General features: G+C 36.4%; 2 protein-coding genes across 4 annotated transcripts; one reads left to right on the top strand and one right to left on the bottom strand.

Moving 5' to 3' along the window:
- The first annotated feature begins 2,933 nt into the window (after positions 1-2,933).
- On the top strand, positions 2,934-21,669 carry slc5a6a (solute carrier family 5 member 6a). Its single transcript, XM_026290700.1, has 17 exons — positions 2,934-3,134; positions 5,200-5,451; positions 10,572-11,032; positions 11,686-11,751; positions 12,099-12,150; positions 12,262-12,329; positions 12,875-13,029; positions 13,153-13,293; positions 13,401-13,530; positions 15,586-15,674; positions 15,780-15,892; positions 16,071-16,138; positions 16,262-16,348; positions 16,521-16,693; positions 16,870-16,973; positions 17,727-17,848; positions 17,946-21,669. The coding sequence occupies exons 3-17, from the start codon at positions 10,685-10,687 to the stop codon at positions 18,111-18,113; spliced, it is 1,884 nt and encodes a 627-aa protein (XP_026146485.1). The 5' UTR covers positions 2,934-3,134; positions 5,200-5,451; positions 10,572-10,684; the 3' UTR covers positions 18,114-21,669.
- Positions 21,487-26,320, bottom strand: ephx1 (epoxide hydrolase 1, microsomal (xenobiotic)). 3 transcript variants are annotated; one of them, XM_026290701.1, is made up of 9 exons: positions 26,207-26,320; positions 25,301-25,494; positions 25,013-25,193; positions 23,798-24,016; positions 23,578-23,707; positions 22,921-23,135; positions 22,688-22,796; positions 22,485-22,607; positions 22,090-22,300 (listed from the first exon to the last, which is right to left on the bottom strand). In XM_026290701.1, exons 2-9 carry the CDS (start codon positions 25,481-25,483, stop codon positions 22,090-22,092), a joined length of 1,371 nt encoding a protein of 456 aa, XP_026146486.1. In that variant the 5' UTR covers positions 25,484-25,494; positions 26,207-26,320. The 3 variants fall into 3 exon arrangements, with proteins under 3 accessions (XP_026146488.1, XP_026146486.1, XP_026146487.1); XM_026290702.1 differs by lacking the exon at positions 26,207-26,320 and adding an exon at positions 26,163-26,188; XM_026290703.1 differs by lacking the exon at positions 26,207-26,320 and having other exon boundaries at positions 21,487-22,300; positions 25,301-25,483.
- Positions 26,321-26,664: the final 344 nt, after the last annotated feature.

Genomic DNA, 26,664 nt, shown 5'->3' with positions numbered 1-26,664 from the left:
AAGTAAAAGTATTAGTCTGAATAGTTACTTGAGTAAGAGTAAAAAAAGTATCGGATTAAAAAATCTACTCAAGTAGTTAGTTACTAAGGGGAAGTCGTGGCTTAATGGTTAGAGAGTCGGACTCCCAATTGAAAGGTTGTGAGTTTGAGTCCCGGGCCGGCAGGAAGTGTGGGTGGGGGGAGTGCATGTACAGTTCTCTCTCCACCTTCAATACCACGATTTAGGTGCCCTTGAGCAAAGCATCGAACCCCCAACTGCTCCCTGGGCGCCGCAGCATAAATGGCTGCCCACTGCTCCGGGTGTGTGTTCACAGTGTGTGTGTGTGTGTGTGTGTTCACTGCTCTGTGTGTGTGCACTTCGGATGGGTTAAATGCAGAGCACAAATTCTGAGTATGGGTCACCATACTTGGCTGAATGTCACGTCACTTTACTAGTTACTTTGGGTCATATATACTGAGCCTATTTTTATTTAGATATATAGATAAAATGTATGTATGTGTGTTTGTATAAATATATATATTTCATCAGCCTTTACTCAAGTCCTCTATGTCACATAATCCTTCAGAAATCATTCCAATATGTTGATTTACTATCAGTGGTGTTTTTTCATCATAATCCTAAACAAAATGTCACAGGTTCCAAAAAAATATTAAGCATCAAAACTGTTTCCAGCACTGTTAATAAATCAATATATTAGAATTATATTTTGAAGGATCATAACACTGAAAACTGGAGTAACAGCTGATGAAAATTCGGATTTGCATCATGAAATAAATTATATTTTAAAGTATGTATTATATATGTATAAATAACTTCTGACACAGAGAAGAGAGAAAACTCCTCACATGACCGTTAAGTTACCAAACATCTGTCTGTTTCAGTCACAGATATAGGTGGCATGCCATCCAGGGGCGCTGCTAAGGGTTTTGGGGCCCCATGAAAAGAATCTTGACAGGTATTTTGACTATCATTCTCATATCAATCAATCAATCACCTTTATTTATATAGTGCTTTAAACAAAATACATTGTGTCAAAGCACTGAACAACACTCATTTGGAAAACAGTGTCTCAATAATGCAAAATGATAGTTAAAGGCAGTTCATCATTGAATTCAGTTATGTCATCTCTGTTCAGTTTAAATAGTGTCTGTGCATTTATTTGCAATCAAGTCAACGATATCACTGTAGATGAAGTGACCCCAACTAAGCAAGCCAGAGGCGACAGCGGCAAGGAACCGAAACTCCATCGGAGACAGAATGGAGAAAAAAACCTTGGGAGAAACCAGGCTCAGTTGGGGGGCCAGTTCTCCTCTGACCAGACGAAACCAGTAGTTCAATTCCAGGCTGCAGAAGAATCTTCTGTTTCCTGTGGTCTTGTCCTGGTGGTCATCTGAGACGAGGTCTTTACAGGGGATCTGTATCTGGGGCTCTAGTTGTCCTGGTCTCTGCTGTCTTTCAGGGATGTAGAGGTCCTTTCTAGGTGCTGATCCACCATCTGGTCTGGATGCTAAACCATTCAGGGCTTTATAAGTAATAAGCAAGAGTTTAAAATCTATACGATGTTTGATAGGGAGCCAGTGCCAGTCATACTTCCTGGTTCTAGTAAGAACTCTTGCTGCTGCATTTTGGACTAGCTGTAGTTTGTTTACCAAGCGTGCAGAAAAACCACCCAATAAAGCATTACAATAGTCTAACCTTGAAGTCATAAATGCATGGATTAACATTTCTGCATTTGACATTGAGAGCATAGGCCGTAATTTAGATATATTTTTGAGATGGAAAAATGCAGTTTTACAAATGCTAGAAACGTGGCTTTCTAAGTAAAGATTGCTATCAAATAGCACACCTAGCTTCCTAACTGATGACGAAGAATTGACAGAGCAACCATCAAGTCTTAGACAGTGTTCTAGGTTATTACAAGCAGAGTTTTTAGGCCCTATGAATAACACCTCTGTTTTTTCTGAATTTAGCAGTAAGAAATTACTCGTCATCCAATAATTTATATCGACTATGCATTCCATTCGTTTTTCAAATTGGTGTGTTTCACCGGGCTGCGAGGAAATATAGAGCTGAGTATCATCAGCATAACAGTGAAAGCTAACACCATAAACACCACAAACCTCCATAAACACATAAGGGTAAATACGACACGTGAATAACGGCTTCAATGGTGTAGGCAGTAATGTTTTGGGCCCGCAAAACTAGCTTGTATGGTGATTGATTGGGTTAAAGTCCGGCTTTTGCCGAGCTTGTTCTTCTCACTTTTCCCATCACGTCACAGAATTTATGCATAATATACTATAGTATATTCGGATTCGGATATTCCCATCTCAGGGTAAGTCAACTCAGACTTCAAGTTTAAACTCAGAATTGGTTGAACCTACTTAGTGAAACGGGCCCCAGGCGTCACTAACAGATCAACCTCCGTTCTGAGTCTCCGGCTTGTGAAGGTGAGACTGCAACAGATCTCCAACATTCTGAGCCTCAGGCCCGTAAGGGAAAAGGCAATAACAGATACCAAGTCTAGTCTCCAGCTTCGAGGTAGCAACCAATACCACATTGAGCCTTCAGCCTTAAAATTAAGCATTGCTTGGTAATTGGTCACAAAGTATTGTTGTGTAAATACTGTCATACTAACAGTTGTCTAAAGTTTTGGTTGATTGTAATCCATTACATACCTTTCTATCAAAGTTATCTGACATTATCAACATGAATTTGTTCTGACAGTTTAACTCTTCTTGTCATATTATAATACCATTTTCTAAACTATAGCATATGAACTGTGATAATGTGAGTAATGTTGAAGGTGTCTGACTCTGAATACATTTTGGATTGATTGTATATTTAATTTTTACAGTGAAGACAATGTAGTGCTATTTTACATTTAATCATTCTGTTTCTGTACCTGGACACCTACAAACTAAAAAAAAAAACTTGTACAACTTGCTCCGGGGGCCCTGCAAACCCCAGCTATGGCCCTGTGGATTGCTATCGAAAATTTGATCACAGAAATTTCCATATGTTTGCTCTTTCTACTTCATTGAGGCAGACCCACGAAGAATCGTCCATTCCCCTAGAAACGATGCTCCAGTGAAGACTCAGGCGACGTCTCGTCAGATGATATCCACTAACAGGTATGTTACAGCTTCTTGTTAAGGTACATGCACTAATAAAAGACATTGTTTAAACTATTTTTCTATTGGGCATTAATGATATTTAGTGCTAATCAGAAGTTGTTAATAACAGCAGAAAACTGTTACAAAAAGCACATAGAGGGATAGCTAAAATTAAAATGGTCATTTACTTACTCAAGAGTTCCAAACCTGTGTTAATTTATTTTTGCTGCTGAACACAAAGGAAGATATTTCATAGAATGTTCACCATTCACTTCCATAGTAGTCAGATTAAGATATAATTCTATGAGATCTAAGAGTAGTTTGTATATAAACATTATTCCAAATATCCTCCTTTTGTGTTCAGTAGAACGAAGACATTTATACAGGTTTAGAACAACTTGAGGTTGAGTAGCTAAATTATTAAAATTGTTTTGAATAAAAATACCACTATATTGCGACTGGAACACCATGGTGCCATGAACAAAATACTTTTGCTACTTTTTTTTAATACTTTTTTGTTAATAGTTTTACAATTCATTTACTCACCCTTAAGTTGTTCCATGTTTGGAGTTTTCATTTTTGGGTGACCTATAGTGAAGTGAAGTGACATTCAGCCAAGTATGGTGACCCATACTCAGAATTTGTGCTCTGCATTTAACCCATCCAAAATGCACACACACAGAGCAGTGAACGAACACACACACACACACACACACACTGTGAGCACACACCCACACACACACACTGTGAGCACACACCCGGAGCAGTGGGCAGCCATTTATGCTGCGGCGCCCAGGGAGCAGTTGGGGGTTCGATGCCTTGCTCAAGGGCACCTAAGTCGTGGTATTGAAGGTGGAGAGAGAGCTGTTCATGCACTACCCCCACCCACAATTCCGTCCGGCCTGAGACTAGAACTCACAACCCTTCAATTGGGAGTCCAACCCTCTAACCATTAGGCCACGACTTCCCCAAAGCGGTTGTAAATATGAGTAGTAGTTTTTCCCCAATGTGGTAGTTACTTATAGTAGTTTACTAAAGTATCTTATTATTTCTTCTACTAATTACATTGTAATAGCTCTAAACTGTTTCTCTTTTCCTTCTTTCCCTATATGAGACCAGACCCCTGTTCTGCTGGACCAACCATTAACAACAACTAGGGGGGCACCACATGACACAAGCTTTAAAAATATTTTTCGTAAATTGTTTTATTATTAACTTGAAGACCATACATAACTCGTTTATGAAAGCTAACTTAACAACAACAATAATAATAATAATAAATTATAAATAAATAAAGATTACATGACCACTATCAGCCCCCCCTTCCGCCCTCAATCTGTCAGAGTTGAGTTGGTCCACTACAAGTACGCGCAAATGTGTAATTTTTTTAACGGCTACAGAAAATGAATCAAAATGGACAGACATCAATTGAGTGGTTTTGCAAAAAGAGAGTTAAAGACAGACAAGAACGCAAGACGTTTAAGCTACAATTCAAAATGTTCCAGGGATCGAAAGTTTTTTTTTAAACGAGTGAAGAATGAGCTCAGGACGACAATGACAGAAGCGACTGATAGCACTCTCGCTTGCTCTCCCTTGTTTACCATTGAAGTTAAAGTCAAAACATTACCGTCTCGAGCTGCGAGAGGTGGCTCTATGCTGCTCTGTGCTCCTGTAGTGTAGTCTAGGACTGAAAACATAGAGCGCCCTCTCGTGGCTGTAGATAGTAATGTTTTCTCTTGGTTCTTGGTTTTAAATAAAAACAACTTATAGTCCAGTATGACTTATATATGTTTTTTTTGGACTGTTACAACCTAAACCGGTGCCGGTGCATCATTGTAATGAATGTCCCATTCATTACAATAAACTATTAATAAACCAGTGTACAAAACAATAATAATATTTAAAGAGAAAATATTATATATATTAGTAATTCCTTTATTACATCACATTAACAATTATTTATAAATGATTAAATATTTGGTTTTCAAAGTGCCTTTTGTATTCTGTACATTACAAACACACATACATATGTATATGATAATTTTGTAGGCTCTAATCAGTGTTTTTTGTACCTTTTCAACAGGTATAACATCCTGAGAGTCTTTTTTCCCCTTTTTTCCCCGGGAATTACGGAGGATCACGTTATGGGAGCCGCGAGTGAGGTAGTGACACAGTGACGTTTCAGCGTGACGTCGGAAGCACATGTGCGTCAACTATGGAGCAGCAACCTTTACTGTGATGTCAAGGAGAGTAGGAGTAGGGGTGGTCTGAAACGACACTGCTTAAGCCTTTCTCCATTCATCGCTCATTATTCACCGGATGAACTCTGACCGAGGTAAGATAATACACGATGTCTGAGCAGAATGAATGATAAGGTCACTAAAAGGCACTGCCTAAACTACTGCCAGAGCACATTGCGCGCGGCAGCCTAGACAGCTTCGTTGATTACAATGGGAGCGCTCTATTTATTTGCGTCGCAGCGTATACTATTAGCGTATGTTCTGGTGGGTAAAGCACGTTTTGCTCTGTCGTGACGAAACAGTGTCGCCCTTTTACATCAGACTGTCATTTCCTTCAGGCATCGCGGTATTCTCCTCATGTAAAGGACACAGTCATTCAGCTAATGTTACGCTGTTGCTGTCAGATGCAGCTCTTCGTAAAATTTCTTTACATCGGGTGATATCTATGGAATCAAATATTCGCAGCCGCTCTCTCTCGTAAGTTAGTACGCGCGCAGTCTATTCGTTTTCGAGCTCGTGGCGATCATGTTGCTCGCGAATAGCGTGTGGGTTGAGATATTGACCGGTAAAAGTGAAGGATCTTCGTTTAACTTTAACATCATATTCTCTTTAATTTTACGCGCATGTAGTTTTTATTATGTAAACAGCGTTGCATCCCGCCATTAAAACGAATAGGGAAATATCATGGTGTCACTGACTGAAACATAACACGCGTGACGTGCCAGTGTTTGCAAAAACGTTTTCATGAAAATATTTTATAAATATTTATACAACTATAGGCCTACTTTAAATGTAAGATGATAAATGTCAACTTTAGAGAAAAAACGTGTTCAGTACATTGCCACTGTATCATTAGATTAGATTCAACTTTATTGCAATTATGCGGAGTACAAGTACAGAGCTAATGAAATGTATATGCAAATTCACTTAATAGAACAAACATTCTAATCAACCAATCAGGTGTAAATGTAGTAAATGTCAAGTTCAGACTTACAACACGAGTTAGAGCTTTTACAATATTATTATTCAACTTTAATTTCCATCTGATTTTAGGGATAAGTTATGGGGAGGGTTAGTATGGAAATAAGTGGCAGCAAAGTGAATGTCAAATCTCATATGGACAAATATTGGTCTTTGAACATGAATTATTGCAGAGTTTACAACCAAATATTGTTTTATAGAGTCAGGTTGCATAATAGCGGTTGTAAAAAGATCTACAGCCATGATGAATGTTTTGTTGGACGGATAAGTTTGAAAATGGATAGCTTTATGAAATCATACAGGTGCCCGGCAGTGTGACCAGAAAGTGCAGGGTTTAAGGGTTAGGGAAAGTCTTAAGGGTTTGAAACAATGCATGGGTGAATAAATTATAGAATTGTCATTTTTGACTTAACTGTTCCTTTAAGTGCCTTGGTGGTTTACATTCAGTCCAGTTTCTTAAATTGCTAATCCTGGTGCTGGTGAAAACAATGACTTCAGGCATTGTTAATCATGTTGGTTGGCCTCCTGGCGTGCTGTGAGCTTGGTATTTTAATGAGTGCAACAGCTTTTCATAAACTTGGTTTTACCAGTACTATAATTCATGTCAGAACTTGTTCTGCTCAATACCATTGCCTTGTTTTATATCCTATTATCTGATGTCAAATGAAGTGTATATATATATATAAATACTTGATCATTTATATTTGCATTATTATTGTTGTTAAAACTGTTTTTATATCATATAATTGTAAAGCTGTATCAGTGATGCATCTTATTAACCTCTTTATCTTTCTTATTAGTTTTTTAGTTTGATTATTATTTTAAGATTCAGATATATTTTTATTGTTGTTAGTATTAATAATTAGGTTCGCATAGATCTTTTTTCTGCGGCATGTATGACTTGTATATTCAGCTTTTTAAAAATGGTGGATTGAGGATTAATTTCTGACATACGTTATATAAGAACATAAAGTCAGTTTTTATTATCAAGGGCTCCCTGCTGATATGAAAAGAAAAATAAAGATGCAAAAGAATTAGTGCTAGTCAATGATTTATCGCGATTAATTGCATCCAAAATAAATGTTTTTGTGTACATAATTTACGGGTGTGTATAAAGTATATTTATTATGTATATAAATATGCACACATTTATATATTTAAGAAAAATGTTTATTTATATATATATGTAAATATTTTCAACATATAAACTGTATGTGTGTGTCTTTTTATATACATAATAAATGCACACAGTACACATCATATAAACCAAACCTTTTATTTTGAATGTGATTAATCCCAATTAACCGTTGGCCAGCACTAAGAAGAATATAAAAGATTAAGTTTTTATAACATAAAATGTACATGACTGACAGCCTTGTCATTTGAATAGGGCTGAAAATTGAAAGTAGATTTGCTTTGTTGGTAGAAAACATGTTAAACTGACATCCCTATTTATAAGACAAATATTGTTTCTTTTTTAAATAAGGCAAATTATAGAGGCTCTCATACTAAACCACCATAAATAATGAGACCGTTGGGTTGTTATTTTATTTGGTGGTCCAGCACAGCTGATATTTACTATAAATCGACCATGTCAGGGTACAATGTGTAATACAGTGGGTTCTCATGCTCATAAGCTGTGTTTAATGGATCATATCAGGAACAAGGCTTGATCATAGAGGCTAACGAAAATCAAACAGACACTTTGCTATGCCTTTATCCCACTGTTTGATCCTCATAATCCTTGAAACGATACAGCTTTGTCCCTTTTTTCACTCATTTAATTTCTTATCCATCATAGATTTAGTACTTTAAGTATTAAACTAAAAACCCAAACTATTCTTCACAGCAGCAGGAAAGTATCTGAGCAGACAGCATAGTGAGTTGACAAATCCTGGCCTGTGTGTCCTTGAATTTTGCATCACTGTTCTGCAGATAAGAACCGGTTTGTCCTTTTCTTTTCTTGAAATAAGTGAGAAAGATTAAACTTGTATAAAACGCTCCATTCCAACCCAAACATCGTTTGTGCGGTGTTGTTATCAAAGTTGTCGCAGACCTTCTAGGTCAGAGTCTTTCGCTTATTTCCTTATCATGCCACACGTGAGAAAACTAGCCAGGACAACAGCTTTGATGACTCGAAATGAACTGATCAACTGCCAAAGTGAACAAATGATTTTGTAATTTGATTCATATTAAGTCTATGGCTTGGCTTATATTTCGGAGAACTAGTTGTTTAAAGGTCTTCTCACCTGCTGTTAGAGTCATGCGGAGTATATTTCAACACATGATATCCCACAGCCAGGGTTTGAAATGAATAACCTGCCAAATGCAATATATATATATATATATATATATATATATATATATATATATATATATATATATATATATATATATATATATATATATATATATATATATATATATATAATATTTATTTATTTATATTATATACACACATTACAGATTAGATACAGATTTTTAGTGTGGTTATCATTTGGACCTAGTTACACTCTAGTTAAATTCAAGTGTTCTTGACCTCAAAATGAAAAATGTCATATTTGCTGCAGAACTAGCTGTATTGTTCCACTAGACAGGACATGATTGTGTGCTGTAAATTGTGTCCATTGTATGCAACTAATTTAAGAGATATTGCATGTGTAGTCAATAAATGACAGTGAGCATTGACTTTTGACCATTTTACAGGGTGTTATGTACCTACTACTACTACTAAATGTGTCTACCTGAATTAATATGAAATAAATGCATGACAGTTTGTTCTGATCACTTTTGAAGTTTCCACTATGCTGTTTGGGGTTGGTAAGATTTTTTTCAAATGTTTTTGAAATACTCTTGTGTTTACCAAGGTTGCATTTTTAACAAATACGTAATAATATACGTAAATGCAATTTAATCATGTGGTGATAAAGCTGTATTTTTAGATTTCTGTGTGACAGAAATCATTCTATAATGCTGATTATGTGCTCGAGACATTCTTCTTAATATAAAACAATTATCAAACAGAATTTATTTAAAAACTTAAATCATAGAAATGTTTTAAATGTCTTTACTGACACTTTTGTTCAATGTAATGCATTCTCACTTAATGAGAGTATTCATTTCTTTAAAAAAAACCCTGCTCAGATGTTTTCAGATGGGGTAAAGCTACAGTAAAGGATAATAGTGACTTGCTATATTTTATCAGCATCATCTTCTCAATGTAACCAGTGTCACTCCTCTGGCCTAAATACACTGACCCACAGTGCTTTTTGCACTGAACACGTTTGTGTGAATTAGCTTGAGCACTACATAATGTCAGGATATGTTAGAACAGTTAAGCTGGTTTGTTACGACAGGAAGCCCTAGTAACACTATATTAAGTTAAAAAGAGATTTCTAAGTCACATGATGGCTCATTGAATAAACCGTGTTATGTCATTATGTCTCACAAGACCAGTGCTTGGTTTTCAGTGGGTTGTGTGATTGATAAACTGGTGATTGTGTTTTATTTCATTTAATGTATGTATTTAATAATTTTTGAACTGGCACTGAGAGCAATCATTTTGTCTGGCTCATTAAGACTCAATGTCTGATCAATGTCTGGAACTTCACAAAAGAGAACAAGACTGTAACTTTGCAATTATTTCATTTATGAGTGGCATGAATGCATACTTACACATACTGACTTACACACAATTGAAGTTTACATGTATTTGTATCATAATAGTTAAATAATTTCTTAATTTGTAAATAGATTGATTCCTGCCATGAAGGTTTGTCTGTTCATTGTTGTGACAATATTAAAAACATGTTGTCAATCATTTCATTGACAATTGTCGTTCCATACTGACATGATTTTAATTCTTCTGTGCAACACAAGATATTTTGAATAAAGTTTTTGTTACTTTGTTATAAATATTATAATGAATTATACTGTAAATGCTTTAAGAACAACAGACTTCTTTTTGATAATTTTTTTTATTCACAATCTATTTCATTTTTATGTACTTCACAGTAGGCAAGATTAACTTGATTGCTATATTGATTTGACTGCAACTTTTTATGTGTATAAAAAGGCCAAATTGTGATGTAAAATACATTGTCTCTTTCAAGTTGTTTTGCACATGCTTTGCAATGCATTTGTGTAAATGTTTCCTTACTGCTATTTTGTCAGTAGGTGTGATGTGGATATTCTGCATTTTTGCCTCAACAGTCTTTGTATTTATTTCTTATAGCAAGTCACCTGCTATCCTTCATGATGGACCAATGGTCAACTGTCCACTGACCCTCCACTGATCATCCAGGGGCCACATCACTCCGTGTGCTCCTCTACACACCTCACGGCATCATGGGGGCCATAGTCCAGATGCACTTCAGCACAGTGGATTACGTGATTTTTGTCGTGCTGCTAGTGGCCTCTGCTGGAATCGGTCTTTACTATGCCTTCTCAGGGGGTCGTCAGAGGACCACACAGGAGTTCCTGCTGGCCGACCGCAGCATGCGCTGCCTTCCGGTGTCCCTTTCACTGCTAGCCACCTTTCAGTCAGCGGTGGCCATCCTGGGTGCCCCATCTGAGATTTACACACATGGCACGCAGTATTGGTTCCTGGGCTGCTCCTACTTCCTGGGCCTGCTCATCCCTGCACACATTTTCATACCAGTTTTCTATCGGCTCCGTCTTAGCAGCGCGTATCAGGTACTACATTAGAAATTCACTGTCTTTGTGTGTTCGAGAGACTTTTTGGGGATCAGAGTTTTTTTTTTTTTTTTTATGAATCAGTTTCACAAATGAGTCAGTGAATGATTCATTAGAGAATTTGTCTGAAATTGAAGGATTTTACTAAATGCTTTACTAAATCTGGTAATCATTAAACAACTGCAAAGTTAATGAAAAAAAAACATGGATATTCATTGGTCAAAAAGGGTGGGAACTTTGTAAATTGACCTGCAAGTACAAAATTTAAGCACTCATACAACAAGTGCTCTTAGACTTTTGGAGCTCACTTTAACATTATAAGGACAATGGACCGTCAGTTAGAATAGCAAAATAAATCGCAATTATACAAATATTTTTTGACAGCAGAATTCTTAACCAATCAAAATCAAGCATTCCAGAAATCAAAATATGCTATTTTATTACAGCAAATAAGAAAATGTTTTTAGAAAGTATTTATTATTACATTTGTTCAATTTAATGCATGCTTGATGAATCCATCTCAATCCATCTAACTGAAAATGATTATGTAATATTTGTAAATTACAGTCCCCTGCTGTACCAAAACATGCTTTATGGGATTTAACACTATTTCCGTTTGTATTATATTCTTGCCTTCTTTTTCTCCTTCATAGTATCTGGAACTTCGTTTTAGTAAAAGTGTTCGGATATGTGGCACTTTGACCTTCATCTTTCAGATGGTGAGTTGTGGTTACCACTTGGATGTGTACAATAGGATATTAAAACCTTTAGGAGTATAATCTAATAATCTAAAGTAATATTGTCTTTTACTCCAGTTTTGTTAGACACAAAGACACCCTGTTATCAGTATAAAAACTTGAACTTTCACCTACAAGCTTATTCTGACCCCCCCCCCCCCCCCCCCACTGATATGGACAATATTTTACTTAGCGTTGTGGATCTAAAGTGTAATGATTCTCAGAACTATCAGTTACTAGACGGGGACATTCAGAGAAATAAGTTATTACAGTAGGTGTGGAAACAAGCATTATAACTGTTACATCTATCCTATTATGTTTTTACGCAGGTGATCTATATGGGAGTTGTTCTGTATGCTCCAGCACTTGCACTTAATGCAGGTAATTGAGATTATTGATGCATTACAAGACACACATGTTGATGTTAATCAGATAAGTAGTTTATTTCGTGTTTTTCCTCTTGTAAATGTTTGAATTTGTTTGTGATCACAGTAACAGGTTTTGATCTTTGGGGAGCAGTGCTGGCCATAGGATTGGTGTGCACACTTTATACAGCTCTGGTAGGCTGGAGATATGTCTCTCATTGTTTACATGTGATGTATTGTTTTCACCTACTGTTGCTCAGCTACACAAGTATGGGGTCAGTAAGTTTTTTTGTTTTTTTAAGAAATGAACACTTTTAATCAGCAGGGTGGCATTCAATTAATCATAAGTAACAGAAAAGACATTTACAGCGTCACAAAATAATTATATTTCAAGTAAATTTGGTTTCTATTCATCAAATAAAATAAAAAAATGTGTATCCTGGTTTAAGCAGCACAAATGTTTCCAATGTTATAATAAATAGAAATGTTTCTTGAATGCCAAATGATTTTCCGAAGGATCAGGAGAGGAATAAAGAATAGAAAATTCAACTTGAACATTACAGGAATAAATTACATTATACAGCGATTCCTAATTGTAATGATATTTCACAATATTACAGTTTTACTTTATTTTTGATCAAACGAATGTAGCCTTGATGAGCACTTCTTTCAACAACATTCAAAAATCCCCAAACTTTTGAATGGTAGTGGACCTGCTCCTCTCTTCTCTCCTTCTCCAGGGTGGTCTGAAAGCAGTGATCTGGACAGATGTGTTTCAGACAGTTGTTATGTTTGCGGGGCAGCTTGCAGTGATTATAGTTGGTACCCATCAGGCAGGTGGCATCACTGAAGTTTGGAGGAAAGCACAAAACGGCAGCCGTATCTCAGGCCTTGAGTGAGTGGTGCGGTTTTATAAGAGTGTCTAAACTGTTCCTTTAAGATTATCTAACAAACACTGTTCAACATACCAGAACTGTAACTGAAGCTCACATTCTTTGTTTTGTGGTCCCCATGGCAGCCTGAACCCCGACCCTTTAGAGAGGCACACATTCTGGACTCTGGGAGTGGGGGGGGTTTTCCTCATGCTGGCCCTGTATGGAGTGAATCAGGCTCAGGTCCAGAGATACCTCTGCTCCCGCACAGAGAAAGAGGCCATCATGTAAGAAAACACCCAGCTCTTCCACACTCTGGTTAAGTCAATAGAATCTCAAACTGTGAAGTTGTTTGATGGAGCATTGTGTTTTTTTGGGGCATCTTGTTCTTCAGGTCCTGTTATGCGGTGTTCCCATGCCAGCAGATCGTGCTCACGTTGGGCTGTTTAATGGGTCTGGTTATGTACGCTCGATATGGGGAGGAGAGCCCACTGGATCAGGGCTATGTCAAAAGCAATGACCAGGTCAGACAAAAAAAAATAAAAAATTAATAAATAAATACAATACAGATTTTTAATAAAAACTTTCTAATCTATTCTAATTTTCTGTGTATAATAAACAAAATGTATTATGGTTTTCAAAAAATTTAACATTGATAATAATGTTTCTTTTATATACAGTATTGTTCAAAATAATAGCAGTACAATGTGACTAACCAGAATAATCAAGGTTTTTCGTATATTTTTTTATTGCTACGTGGCAAACAAGTTACCAGTAGGTTCAGTAGATTCTCAGAAAACAAATGAGACCCAGCATTCATGATATGCACGCTCTTAAGGCTGTGCAATTGGGCAATTAGTTGAATTAGTTGAAAGGGGTGTGTTCAAAAAAATAGCAGTGTGGCATTCAATCACTGAGGTCATCAATTTTGTGAAGAAACAGGTGTGAATCAGGTGACCCTATTTAAGGATGAAGCCAACACTTGTTGAACATGCATTTGAAAGCTGAGGAAAATGGGTCGTTCAAGACATTGTTCAGAAGAACAGCGTACTTTGATTAAAAAGTTGATTAGAGAGGGGAAAACCTATAAAGAGGTGCAAAAAATGATAGGCTGTTCAGCTAAAATGATCTCCAATGCCTTAAAATGGAGAGCAAAACCAGAGAGACGTGGAAGAAAATGGAAGACAACCATCAAAATGGATAGAAGAATAACCAGAATGGCAAAGGCTCAGCCAATGATCACCTCCAGGATGATCAAAGACAGTCTGGAGTTACCTGTAAGTACTGTGACAGTTAGAAGACGTCTGTGTGAAGCTAATCTATTTTCAAGAATCCCCCGCAAAGTCCCTCTGTTAAAAAAAAGGCATGTGCAGAAGAGGTTACAATTTGCCAAAGAACACATCAACTGGCCTAAAGAGAAATGGAGGAACATTTTGTGGACTGATGAGAGTAAAATTGTTCTTTTTGGGTCCAAGGGCCACAGTACACAGTGAAGACAGTGAAGCATGGAGGTGCAAGCATCATGATATGGGCATGTTTCTCCTACTATGGTGTTGGGCCTATTTATCGCATACCAGGGATCATGGATCAGTTTGCATATGTTAAAATACTTGAAGAGGTCATGTTGCCCTATGCTGAAGAGGACATGCCCTTGAAATGGTTGTTTCAACAAGACAATGACCCAAAACACACTAGTAAACGGGCAAAGTCTTGGTTCCAAACCAACAAAATTAATGTTATGGAGTGGCCAGCCCAATCTCCAGACCTTAATCCAATTGAGAACTTGTGGGGTGATATCAAAAATGCTGTTTCTGAAGCAAAACCAAGAAATGTGAATGAATTGTGGAATGTTGTTAAAGAATCATGGAGTGGAATAACAGCTGAGAGGTGCCACAAGTTGGTTGACTCCATGCCACACAGATGTCAAGCAGTTTTAAAAAACTGTGGTCATACAACTAAATATTAGTTTAGTGATTCACAGGATTGCTAAATCCCAGAAAAAAATTTTTTTTTACAAAATAGTTTTGAGTTTGTACAGTCAAAGGTAGACACTGCTATTTTTTTGAACACACCCCTTTCAACTAATTGCCCAATTGCACAGCCTTAAGAGCGTGCATATCATGAATGCTGGGTCTTGTTTGTTTTCTGACAATCTACTGAACCTACTGGTAACTTGTTTGCCACGTAGCAATAACAAATATACTAAAAACCTTGATTATTCTGGTTAGTCACATTGTACTGCTATTATTTTGAACAATACTGTATATATATATATATAGAGAGAGAGAGAGAGAGAGAGTATATCTTATATTATATATAAATAGAGTAATGTCTGAGAGTAATGCAATTTCAATTCTCTGTATGTTTGTACTGTACATGTAGAAGAATTGACAATAAAGCAGACTTGACTTGACTTATGCAACAGCCTATTGTTTTGAAAATGATTATTGTTATATTTTTTCTTCTTGATAACCTTTATCATTCACTTCTGTATCTTGTTGTTCTTTGATATCAAGATCCTCAAACCGTTTGACAGTTATTATGGGAAACTCACTCTCCTCCTCTCTCTCCATCTGCAGATGGTGCTGTACTTTGTAATGGATGTGTTGAGAGATCTTCCTGGTTTACCAGGACTGTTTGTCGCCTGTCTGTTTAGTGGAGCTCTCAGGTAACAACCAGATTTTGTGAGGACAGCTGCTCCTATTATAATTTTATACATTTTTTTTTTAGATGTTGATACTGATCTTTAAATGGTGTCCAATTTATCTTACAGCACAATCTCATCTGCCTTCAACTCCCTAGCAACGGTCACCATGGAGGATCTGATCAAACCTCACGTACGACCCATGACGGAGGCCCGTGCCACCCTGTTATCAAAAATGTTGGGTAAGCTGTTTTACAATAACTGTCTGAAAGGCAGAGCGTATTATTTCACTCATTATTTTTCTATGAGTTGTTCATCTCTTCCTCATAGAATGAGTTTAGTACAAGATATTGTCCATACTAAGCTGAAAGTCAATCCTGGGATGATCGTGTAATTGTTTTGTCATTAAATTCCCCACAGCTCTTGCCTATGGTCTTGTGTGTCTGGCTATGGCATACATCGCCTCTTTAATGGGCTCTGTGCTGCAGGTGAGCTCCATGATTGTATTGTGTGGATATAATAATATAAGAAATGCAGATCAGTTTTAAGTGTAATTTAGTGTTATGCATTCATAAAGTTAACAATAATCTATATATCTTTAACATCCTTAGGCAGCACTCAGTATATTTGGGATGGTGGGTGGACCTCTGCTTGGCCTTTTCTGTCTGGGGATGTTTTTCCCTTGGGCCAATTCCACTGTAAGTCAAACAAGCGAAGTATATACACAACTGTTCAAAAGATTGGGGACGGTTTGATTATTTATATCAATATAGAAGTCTACACTTTTGATCAGTTTAATTCAATCGTATTATTATTTTAGTAATAAAATAAGTGGAATCTGTTTCATTTCATGGACTGTGTGTTTTTCAGGGTGCTCTGGTTGGGCTGGCATCAGGGCTGGTCATGGCTTTCTGGATCGGTATCGGCAGCTTTGTTTCACGAATGTCTGCATCTGTACCACCGGTGATAAATACCACTGTCATACCTGATTTGGGAAACATGACAACAGCTGTGATGACGACACTCATCACATCTAAACCAAGGTCAGTTTTATTAATAAAGCAATGGTGCTCAAGAAATTCCTGTTCTAAAATGCTTGATTACATCAGACGAACCAGAAAGCAGTTATTTCAGCTTCTGTAGCAAATACTGCTTCGACTAATCTTAGCTAAATTACAGACCGAATTGGCTCATTTATTTTATGATCTTGTCTTCTCAGGCCTTCTGGAGTTCAGGCTTTGTACTCTCTATCATACATGTGGTACAGTGCTCATAATTCTGCCACAGTTGTAGTGGTGGGACTTCTGGTCAGCTTTCTTACAGGTAAAGTGTGTTTCCAAAATACATCAAACACTCTAATCGTCTTACTGTATCATAGGTTAGCATAAGAGTCTTTAAAGCAGTTTAAAGTTTTGTTTCGCTGCTGATAAAGCTATACCTTTGTGAATATTTTGCATGTTGTCTATAAAGTTTTAAGTGTTAAAGATAAGGTTAGAATTTAATGGCCTAGTAAGATTACACAAAGAATTTACTGAAGTGTTTTCAAATTGAAGATCGCTAGGTGGTGCTACTGGATTAGCAAAATTTTCAGAGAAAAGGACAAAACAAAATGTCATTTGAAATAATAAAATGAATATGCATGAGTTACAGTATGGAAAAAAGTGCTTTACAAATACATTAAAGTTGATACTTTCATATTTCACTCTTACACTAATACAAAGTAAATATATTCAAGATAATATTTAAATGTATTTTCACTTTAGTACAATTACATATACAAGTTAATCATTTAATTCTGAAAATGTTTTAAGAATGTGTATTATTTAAAATTTGTTTTATTTATATACTGTACTATTATATATTTTCTTACGTCATTTTTTTAAAAAACCTTTCTATGTAGCTTCAATTTTTATTTTAATACATCACGGCAACATCTCTAATTTTGTAACTTTTGATCTAATAAGCATATTTGAAATTTAATTTAAATTTTACTTTATAGATTTAGTTGTAGTTACCAATAACAATGTTGATCATTAAGCTGCAACCACAAAGTTTTTGTGCTTCATGTTCACTCAGGGCCCTGGAAAGAGAAAGATTTAAACCCAGGTACAATTTACCCTGTGCTTGGCAATCTGCTGTTCTTTCTGCCCCAACGCTACAGGGAGAAACTCTGCTGTGTTACTCCACTGGAAGACAATGTAAGTCAGTTAAATGCTACAAATCAAAATCCAGTTTCAAATACAACATTCCTTCTTCCAATATGAATGGTTGTATATGTATGTGCCTATGCTATAGTCCAAAGGCCCGGACCATCAGCATTACCAGATGGCCCAGAAAGAGAGCAATGGCGTTGCTTATACTAAAGAGGAAGACAAGCTCAGGGAAGAGGAAGGAGAAGGAGAAAAGATAACCGCCCAGCCTACTTGTAACCTTGCTCATACAGTGCAGGAAACAGCTTTGTGAAATCTCCCTCACAGCAACAAACCCAAAGGGTCTTAGTTTCCCACAGGCTCTGGGAAGAACAAAATCTCACAGTTTTCTCCTCTTAATAAGTTCATAAGTTGTGGGTTGTGCTGTGGTCCCTTTACAATATTGGTACGCTGTGCCCTCAACTGCCAGTGATTGAGGCGAGGGGTTGTCTTATTTATATGTGATACTTTATGATGTTTAGATCTTGAACAAATTGAGATGCATTGAGCTGAAGCGACACAAGTGATCACCTACATCTTTTATTTTACATGTCCTATATTGAATCTCAAGAACACTCGTTGAATATTGCTGGTCCGTTATAAACATACACACACAAATCAAAGAAATCATGCTGAACGTCAGGTTTAAGATGAATGGTTTTCACCAGAAAGACCACAGTTTGCACAAATCTGTAGTCATTTCATGTCAGTGCAATTCAAGTTTTGGGGTTTTTCTCTCCCAAAGATTTTGCTTCTTCCAAAGTTCACTACACTAGCATTTCCATTCTGTTTGCCTTGGACGCGCTATTATCAGTGTGTGTTACCTAAACTGAGTTCAAAGTTAACAGTGACTGAAGAATATTGCAAATTTAAATGTGGTAAACTTTTAACTTAATATTCATGAAAAGCCCATCTGCAAGTGATAGATACAATGAATCTAATGCATGTTGAATCTAGTTTCCTCATTGAAGCCCATTGTTTGTGACAAGTGCCTCCTCATTTGAATGTATGATGTCGTTTTGTGAATGGATTGTGCCGCTTCATCATCTCATCCAAATGGAGCATGGGCCTGCCCCTGATAGGACCATTTTTAAGTGTCTGGACACCTCACTATTGAATTCCCATGATGCTTTGAGTTGTAAGGGCCTGGCTAACTATACTTTAGCATCTCAAAAAAATAAGTTTTAAATTTGCCTGGATTTAATATTATTTTGGTATGGATGATTTTTTAGAAAACGGTCATGTTAGAACTGTTCTTCGTGATGTAGACAAGCTCTTTAAATGTTATAATAGCCTATTCAAATGTTTGATCTTAGATATAGATGATACTCGTTATAGTATCAAGACTAACTATTCTAGAATTGAAACCTCAGTGCGAGTTACTGACCATAATTCTCAGTATTAGCATATGGATCGATTTGGTTGCACTAGTTTTCTTGTCATTTGATTTTTTTTTTTATGCTATAGTGCCATTTTTTTGTGCTTTGCTGTCTAGTCTAATTTTAGACCTCAGTCTAAGCCATACCATTTGTAGTTGCTGTAGGATTCCTAAGTCATTGTATTGTGCCTATGACTGGAATGAAAGCTTTCTCTAAACCGGTCACAATCTCACAAGCACAGGCAGTCAGTTATATATTCAGGTTATGCGCTCTGGGTCAACGGTTTGTGGAAGTCTCACATCTACTGGCATTTCTTTTTTTGTTTTGTTTTTATTGTGGGTGTATCATCTTGGTCTGGCGACAGGTTTCAGTTTAACATTCATCTCCAAAGAATCATCCTATGTGGAAGCATGTTCATCACATATGGAGACACAATAAGTCGGTTCACACAGAATGCGCTTTTCCCTTCCAGTGTGGTGTTTTTAAAATTAGTTTCCAAAGTAAACGCACTGTTTGCGTACGTAACTCACTGCTTTTTCAGCATCGAACTCATGAGCGATGCGTTTTTACACTTTTACAATTAGTTAAAATTAAAATGCTAAAATAAAAGCATTCACAAAATTTTTTAAAAGTTATTGCTATCGAATGATTAATCGTGATTAATCGCATCCCAGGTAAGTTTTTGTTCACATAAAAATATATCCGTGTGTACTGCGTATATTTATAATGTATATATAAATGCAAATAGATGCATGTATATATTTAAGAAAAATATGTAGTTTATATATTAAATATATTTATATACATAAGTATACACAGTACGCAAACATATTATGTAAACAAAAACTTTTATTTTGGATGCAAATATACACGATTAATCGTTTAATGGCACTAGTTAAAATAAAGAGGCTTGAAACCCTGTGTTTTTCCCATTTTGGAACACTTGCTTTTTTAAACGCAAGAAAAACTGACATCTTTTTTTGGCTGTGCCATTTCTCACTTGTTCACTTTTCATTCAGTTTGATTTCATAATGCTCAATCTTTCTTTTTTAAGCGACATATGCAATGAACACCATATATTTAGGACACTTCATGTTAAATTGCCTTCAATTCCATTAATGTTGTTATTTTTGAACGCAAGTGGACATGCTGTATAAACAGCCCCAAGGGTTTTACTTTTAGTTGAGTGATGACTGCTCTACATTTCTTATGAGCTCCAGAAATGTATTCACAGCAATGAATTATGACATACATTTTTAACAGTATTAGATGCAAAATTAAACATTTGTTAGTTTGGGGATAGTAGTTGCTGTCAAACATCTCCTATGGAATAGATATGAATTTGATGTTCAGTCATTCTTTAACACGCAATGACACAATTTTTTAATCCATCCAGTTCTGTATATTAGAATAATCACATTCTGGTGTGAAAATTTGAGCATTCCAATCAAAGGGCCCAATACAGATCATCTCTTTATTGTAAAATGCAAACATAGCTTGATTTCTCATAAGTTTGGTCATTCATTCACATTCATTGTGTAGAAGACATTTTGTTTTCCATAATTAGTGTCATAATGTATGTATGTGTAAGACTTGATCATGTAGAGTTGCCATCTGTCATACCTGAAATTACTTGAATTATGTGTGCACAATGCTTTAAAACACCCATATGTCTAGAACACTTGCATTTACAGACTGAATATTGCATCAGAATTGTTCCACTGATCATTTCTCTTTGTCCTGAGAATGTCTTAATTCTGAATGCATTTCCCCTGTGAGCGATCAAAGGAGGAATAAATCACAAGCACATTTTAAAACTGCCTACAACAGGACAAATTGTTAAGGCACAGGCAGGGATTGACCTATTATAAACTATGCTGTCCTACAATCTAAAACTGTGTAACCCTAAGAGAACTGACCTTGGGGGGCCTATGTGGACTCTACTGTGAGAATAGTTTTTTATGATATTTTTAAATACTTATTTTCTATGGAAAGCGCAACTCTTGTTAGTGCAAAATAAATATTTCAATACATAATATTTATGGTTGTATAAATATTATGAGAATATTTATTTTTTTATAGAAGTTTTCCTATTTTAATTTCCCAGATATGCATTCCAGAAAACCATAAGCAATGGAGTCTGACCAGCTTCATTGCTTTGGTCGTGCCTTCACTTAGCGTCTCTTTATTTGATTGGTCATGAAAGTTCACGCCAAGAACTTTCCATTATGTGGAAAAAGAGGAAATTGCATTGGCCAGCAGAGCATCTATAAGCGATGATACTTTTATTTATATAGATGAATGCAGAATAGAAGAACAGATATACTTAGCCACTCTAGTGGGCATTACTTTGAATCATGAACACTCATTTTTCCTCTTAATGAATTGTTTGTAATGAAAAAGTGGTATTAAATTTGTCTTGATAACAATAAAAATGTCTTCCTGACAGTCTTTTTTGATTTCAGTCTTTACTACGTTTTGCTATCATACAATAACTGCAATTAGAAAGCGCTTCGATAAAGTGTCGACTATCATTTCATACGGTTTAACATCAGCATTAAATTGATTCATGTGGTCCCATTCGGACAGCTCCATAAATAATCACTGTAAGTTAGCTCCTGTCGTTTTAATAGAATTATTTAAACGGCAATAAAACTAAGGCTCATAATAAAAATAAAATTGTGTTAATACATTTCTAGGATTAATAGGACTATTACATAAATTGAATGTAATGCAAATAGTTTCTGACACAGTTATGATTAGGATTAGTCATCTGTTATGGTCCAACAGTTGTTTTTTTTTAACTTCATGTATCTCTGAATCTAAACACTGTGTTCCATTAGTCCATGGAATAAAAGGACATAGAACAGTTTATTTCTTCTTTCTCTTTTCCACATTCTTGACAAAGTTCTGAACATCCTCTGCCAATAACTGTGGCTCCTCCATAGCAGCAAAATGGCCCCCGCGAGCCATGAGAGTGTAAGTCTTAAGCTTATGGTATTTCTGTGTCACCCACAATTTAGGGGAATGCATCACCTCATTAGGGAAAGAGGCCACACCGGTCGGAACATAAACTGGAAGCCTATTGGGAAAAGAGAGACATGGCATACTAAATTGGTGATTTTTAACTTCTTTCAAAAACAAAACATTTTTTTGCCGACCTCAAGTATTACACATAGCCTAAATTTCTGTGCCCAAATGTCTCCAAATATTTTGGGGAACACAATATCGATGAGTTATTGAACAGAAAATACAATGGTAAATACTTTGCATGGGGCTGGTTCAGGCCTTTGCCGAAGTTCTCCTTGTAGAAACGCATGGAGGATATAATGCTCCTAGAGGTCCAGTAGATCATCACATTTGTCAGGAGATCATCAAGAGAATACTTCCTGTTGGGGAATTGACAAGACTATTTAACTGAACACACATTTCACCAGCCTATAATAAAGCTGAAGTCAAATATGACTACCTCTCCAGCCCACCATCCTCAAGGTTCTTAAACTCCGGTTCAGTCCAGGTTGAAAATTTCTCCAAAATGTAGGCAGCCAAACCAACGGGAGAGTCATTCAATCCACGGCCTGTGCAATACAGTCAAGCTTCAAATCAAAGTCTGTTGTTCAATAACACAGAATATATAATCCAATGGACCAGTCTCACAACACATTCATTCAAGTCGATTTAAAGTTTAAATATGTCTCTCACCTGCAGTGTCAGGTTTAGTGGACTGTATGTGCATGTATCCAGTCTCCCTTAATGCGTCTACTAAAAGCTTTTCCTTGGTGGGGAAAAGGCGTTTAACATCATGCTCAGTGAAGCCAAAGAGTTTGGGGAATCGGCGACCAAAAATAATAGACAACATCATGAGGAGGCCTGCTTGTGCAGGGGGAGCAAAGTTAATGTGGAGGCCTTTCACAGCACTGAGGACAACAAAGATGAACAACAAAAATCAATTCTTGAAATCTTTCAAGTACTTGAAATGTTTATTATGGATTTCAATATGATGAAATACATGGGTTCACCAGGAGGCCCCAATAACTCTTAATTTACTTCAATTTAGTTATATTAATACAAAATTTTAAAATTAACATTTTTGTCCATTTATTTTTTTATTATTAAATAACAGCTTTAACAAATGGCCTTCAAATCTTTAGTGCATTCAAGTCATGTTGAAAAAAAAAAGCACAAGCGTGAAAAAAAATGGGAAATGCAAGAAATGCAGTATCTGTATTGATGGTAAAATGTTAAAATATTTATGAAATGACAAATATATTGGCACTTGAATGCACCAGTTGTCTTGCACAAAGTAGGACCTTGGAGTCAAAAAAGTTGAGAACCAATATGACATGCTTTTATACATACTTGGGCTCCTGCTGGGCCATGTTAGTGGTAATAAGCGAGCCCCAGTCTCCTCCCTGAACATAGTAATGGTTGAAACCAAGCCTCTTCATCAGTTTATTAAATATGTGAGCTGCACATACAGTGTCAAAACCTGTGCAGAACACATGATTATACAAATAAAAATACTTATCTATGTGTGTTTGAAACAATAAAAATATCTGATCGGTAGTTTGCCCTTTACCTTTCTTATGTGGAGCCTCTGAGAAACCATAACCAGGTATTGAGGGACAAATGACTTCGAAGGTTATGTCATCAGGACTGGATGGCTCCGTAAGCAGGGGGATAATACCATAAAATTCATAGAAAGAGCCTGGCCATCCATGTACCATCATCAGAGGCACAGCACGGGTTCCCTCGGCCAGGTTCTTTGGTTTCACGTGGACATAGTGAATATCAATACCTTTTGTTATAGCGGACAAACACAACAAAGAACAAAAATGAAATCAGTTTTAAATGTCTGCAAAATACAAGCATCTTCTGGTGAAACATTTAGTTTTTGAAGGAACAGTTCACCCAAAAATAAAAATTTGCTGAAAAATTACTCAACCTCAGGTCATCCAAGATGTAGATGAGTCTGTTACATCATCAAACCAGATTTAGCAGAAATTTAGCACTACATCATTTCCGCAGTGAAAGGGTGCCATCAAAATGAGAGCTGAAACATGACTCCAGTTGATCAATCTATGTCAGGAAGTGAAAATTTGTGTTTATGAGAAATAAATAAATCAAGATGGTTTTACTTCAACCATTTCTAAAAATCCTTCCATAATAATGCTTTCTTCAGTGAAAAAGTTGTCTTGTTTGAATCGGGGGAGAAATATGCACAGATCAAGCACTGTTTACAAGTAAAAACAGTTCAAAACCGCTTTAAACAAATATGTTCGTGAATTTTGATGTAAGGGGACAACAAGGCATTAACTTTTTTTCACTTAAGGAAACATTATTATTGATTATGGACTGGTATTTTGGACTGGGACTATGTATGGTTTAAAGTTAATAAATAAATAAATAAAATACAAAAACTTAATTATGGATTTGTTTCTCACAACCACACAGCACTTAAAATGTTCATAGATGGACTGGATTACGGTGATATTTTTATTAGCTGTTTGGACTCTCATTCTGACGGTACCCATTCACTGCAGAGGATCCTTTTATAAACAAGTGATGCATTACTGAATAGCTCCAAAACATTTCAACTGAAGAAACAAACTCACCTATATCTCGGATTCACTTTTCAGCTAATTTTCATTTTTGCGTGAACCATTCCTTTAAGGTGCATTTACCATTGCTCTGTGAGATTTTGCATGATGTACATGAAATCTGCATGAAAGTTTACAAACCTAAGCTAATTTGACAACACCTTTACTATAGCTGTGTAGTGGTTAGGCCTCACCTTCGATTTTGGTCTTGAAATGAGGGTATTTGTTCAGTTTATCCACTTGTTTCCTCCAGTTAAAATCATTTCTCCAATACGACACAACCTTCTCAAGGTATCTGGAGTTAAAGCCATAGTTAAACTGACTGTCTTCAAGAGAAGGAAAGGAACGGGTCTGATCTAGCCTGTGGTGCAGATCCTAAGGAACATAAAAGAGCTGTTGCTACAGACTAAATACACACCAGAACGTATTTCCAGTGAAACGACTATATGAAATTTTATTTGAATGTTCAGATTAGGATTTACCTCAATCTCTTCTGAAGTTGTCTCAACTTTAAAAGGACGGACACTGTCATCCTCAGGTCCTTGGGGACAAGCTCCCACACCCCACCATCCATCCTGAGCTTTCAGGACCCTCTTTCTCTTCTTCAGGAATACCAGAGCTACCACCGCTCCAAGCCCCAACGCCACCGCCAACTCTTTGTACATGGTTCAGGGCCCTGGAATGGAGCAAATAACATTTTAATGTCCTCGAAGTAAACTGAAGTGGGAGAAATGCCAATTGTTAGCTCATGGATAACTCCTTGCAGAGATTGAACCTGCAAACTTTCATAAAACCTCTAGGACTTAGCAAGGTGCTTTAAATATATGCATGCAAGAAAATGGAGCAAAGGTTTATTGTTGCTCAACATTCCCAACAATGGGATTAGGATGGACAAAGCTCTGTGGTTACAACATTTGGGGCAAAATGCATGACAAAGCTCTTCTCTGTCTAACTACCAATGCACAGTAAATACCCAGTAAACAGGAATGTCAGAATGTGGGCTGTTCTTCTAATTATTAATTATTCTTAAAAATATCAGACATAACCTCTTCTGACGTATTACTTTCTGTACAAACAAATTATATACAGATTTGAATCTAAGAGGCTAAATAAATTCTGTGGATATCTAGTAAGAGACTGAGCAACTCTTTTGCAGTCTTTTTCTTGTCGATGAGCTACCAAGTCGCTAACATAACCCACACAGAAACTTAGCATTGCACGAGAAAGTTACATAAGTGATTTGAAATTCATAAATATAACGTTACATGTAAAGATCGAGTTATATCAACAACCTAATTATATGCTGTTGCTTTAGATTAATATTAACAAACTAGCTACATTTACCAAATTGGTCGTGATTACAATCACCAGAAATGCAGCACACTCACCTCAATAAGCAGCAATGTTATTCTGCGATCGTTCAGCACCAAGACCCTAAGCTCAGTGCACCACGGGAAATGTAGTCACTTTGTAGTCACAATGCAATCAGGCGCTGAGCACGCTACTTTTCAATGAGAGAACACATACCGGTAATTCTGTTATGTAAAACATTTTTTTTCTCTCTCGGATAAGTGTCGTGGCTTTATTGTAGTGCCAAATAAATACACATAAAACAAATGTTTTTACATTACAATGTTGCACTGTGATTGTAGTTAGGCAATACCTTTTTCTTCTGAACGTTCTAGAAGTCTTTAAAGATTAAACAAAATAAAACGTTTTAAAAGTAATTTGTGGAAGAGTATTTATGCTCTGCTTAAGGTAAAAAACTGAATAGGTGCGGTAGAGCAATTTTACAGCTGATTGAAGCTGGGTGGGTTGTCTGAGGCAAGACACACATGTCCGTCTC

Source organism: Carassius auratus, chromosome 20, assembly GCF_003368295.1.
Source record: "Carassius auratus strain Wakin chromosome 20, ASM336829v1, whole genome shotgun sequence".
Classification (NCBI taxonomy): domain Eukaryota; kingdom Metazoa; phylum Chordata; class Actinopteri; order Cypriniformes; family Cyprinidae; genus Carassius; species Carassius auratus.
The sequence above is the reverse complement of the archived record's forward strand: the minus strand, read 5'-3'. Positions and strand labels throughout refer to the sequence as shown.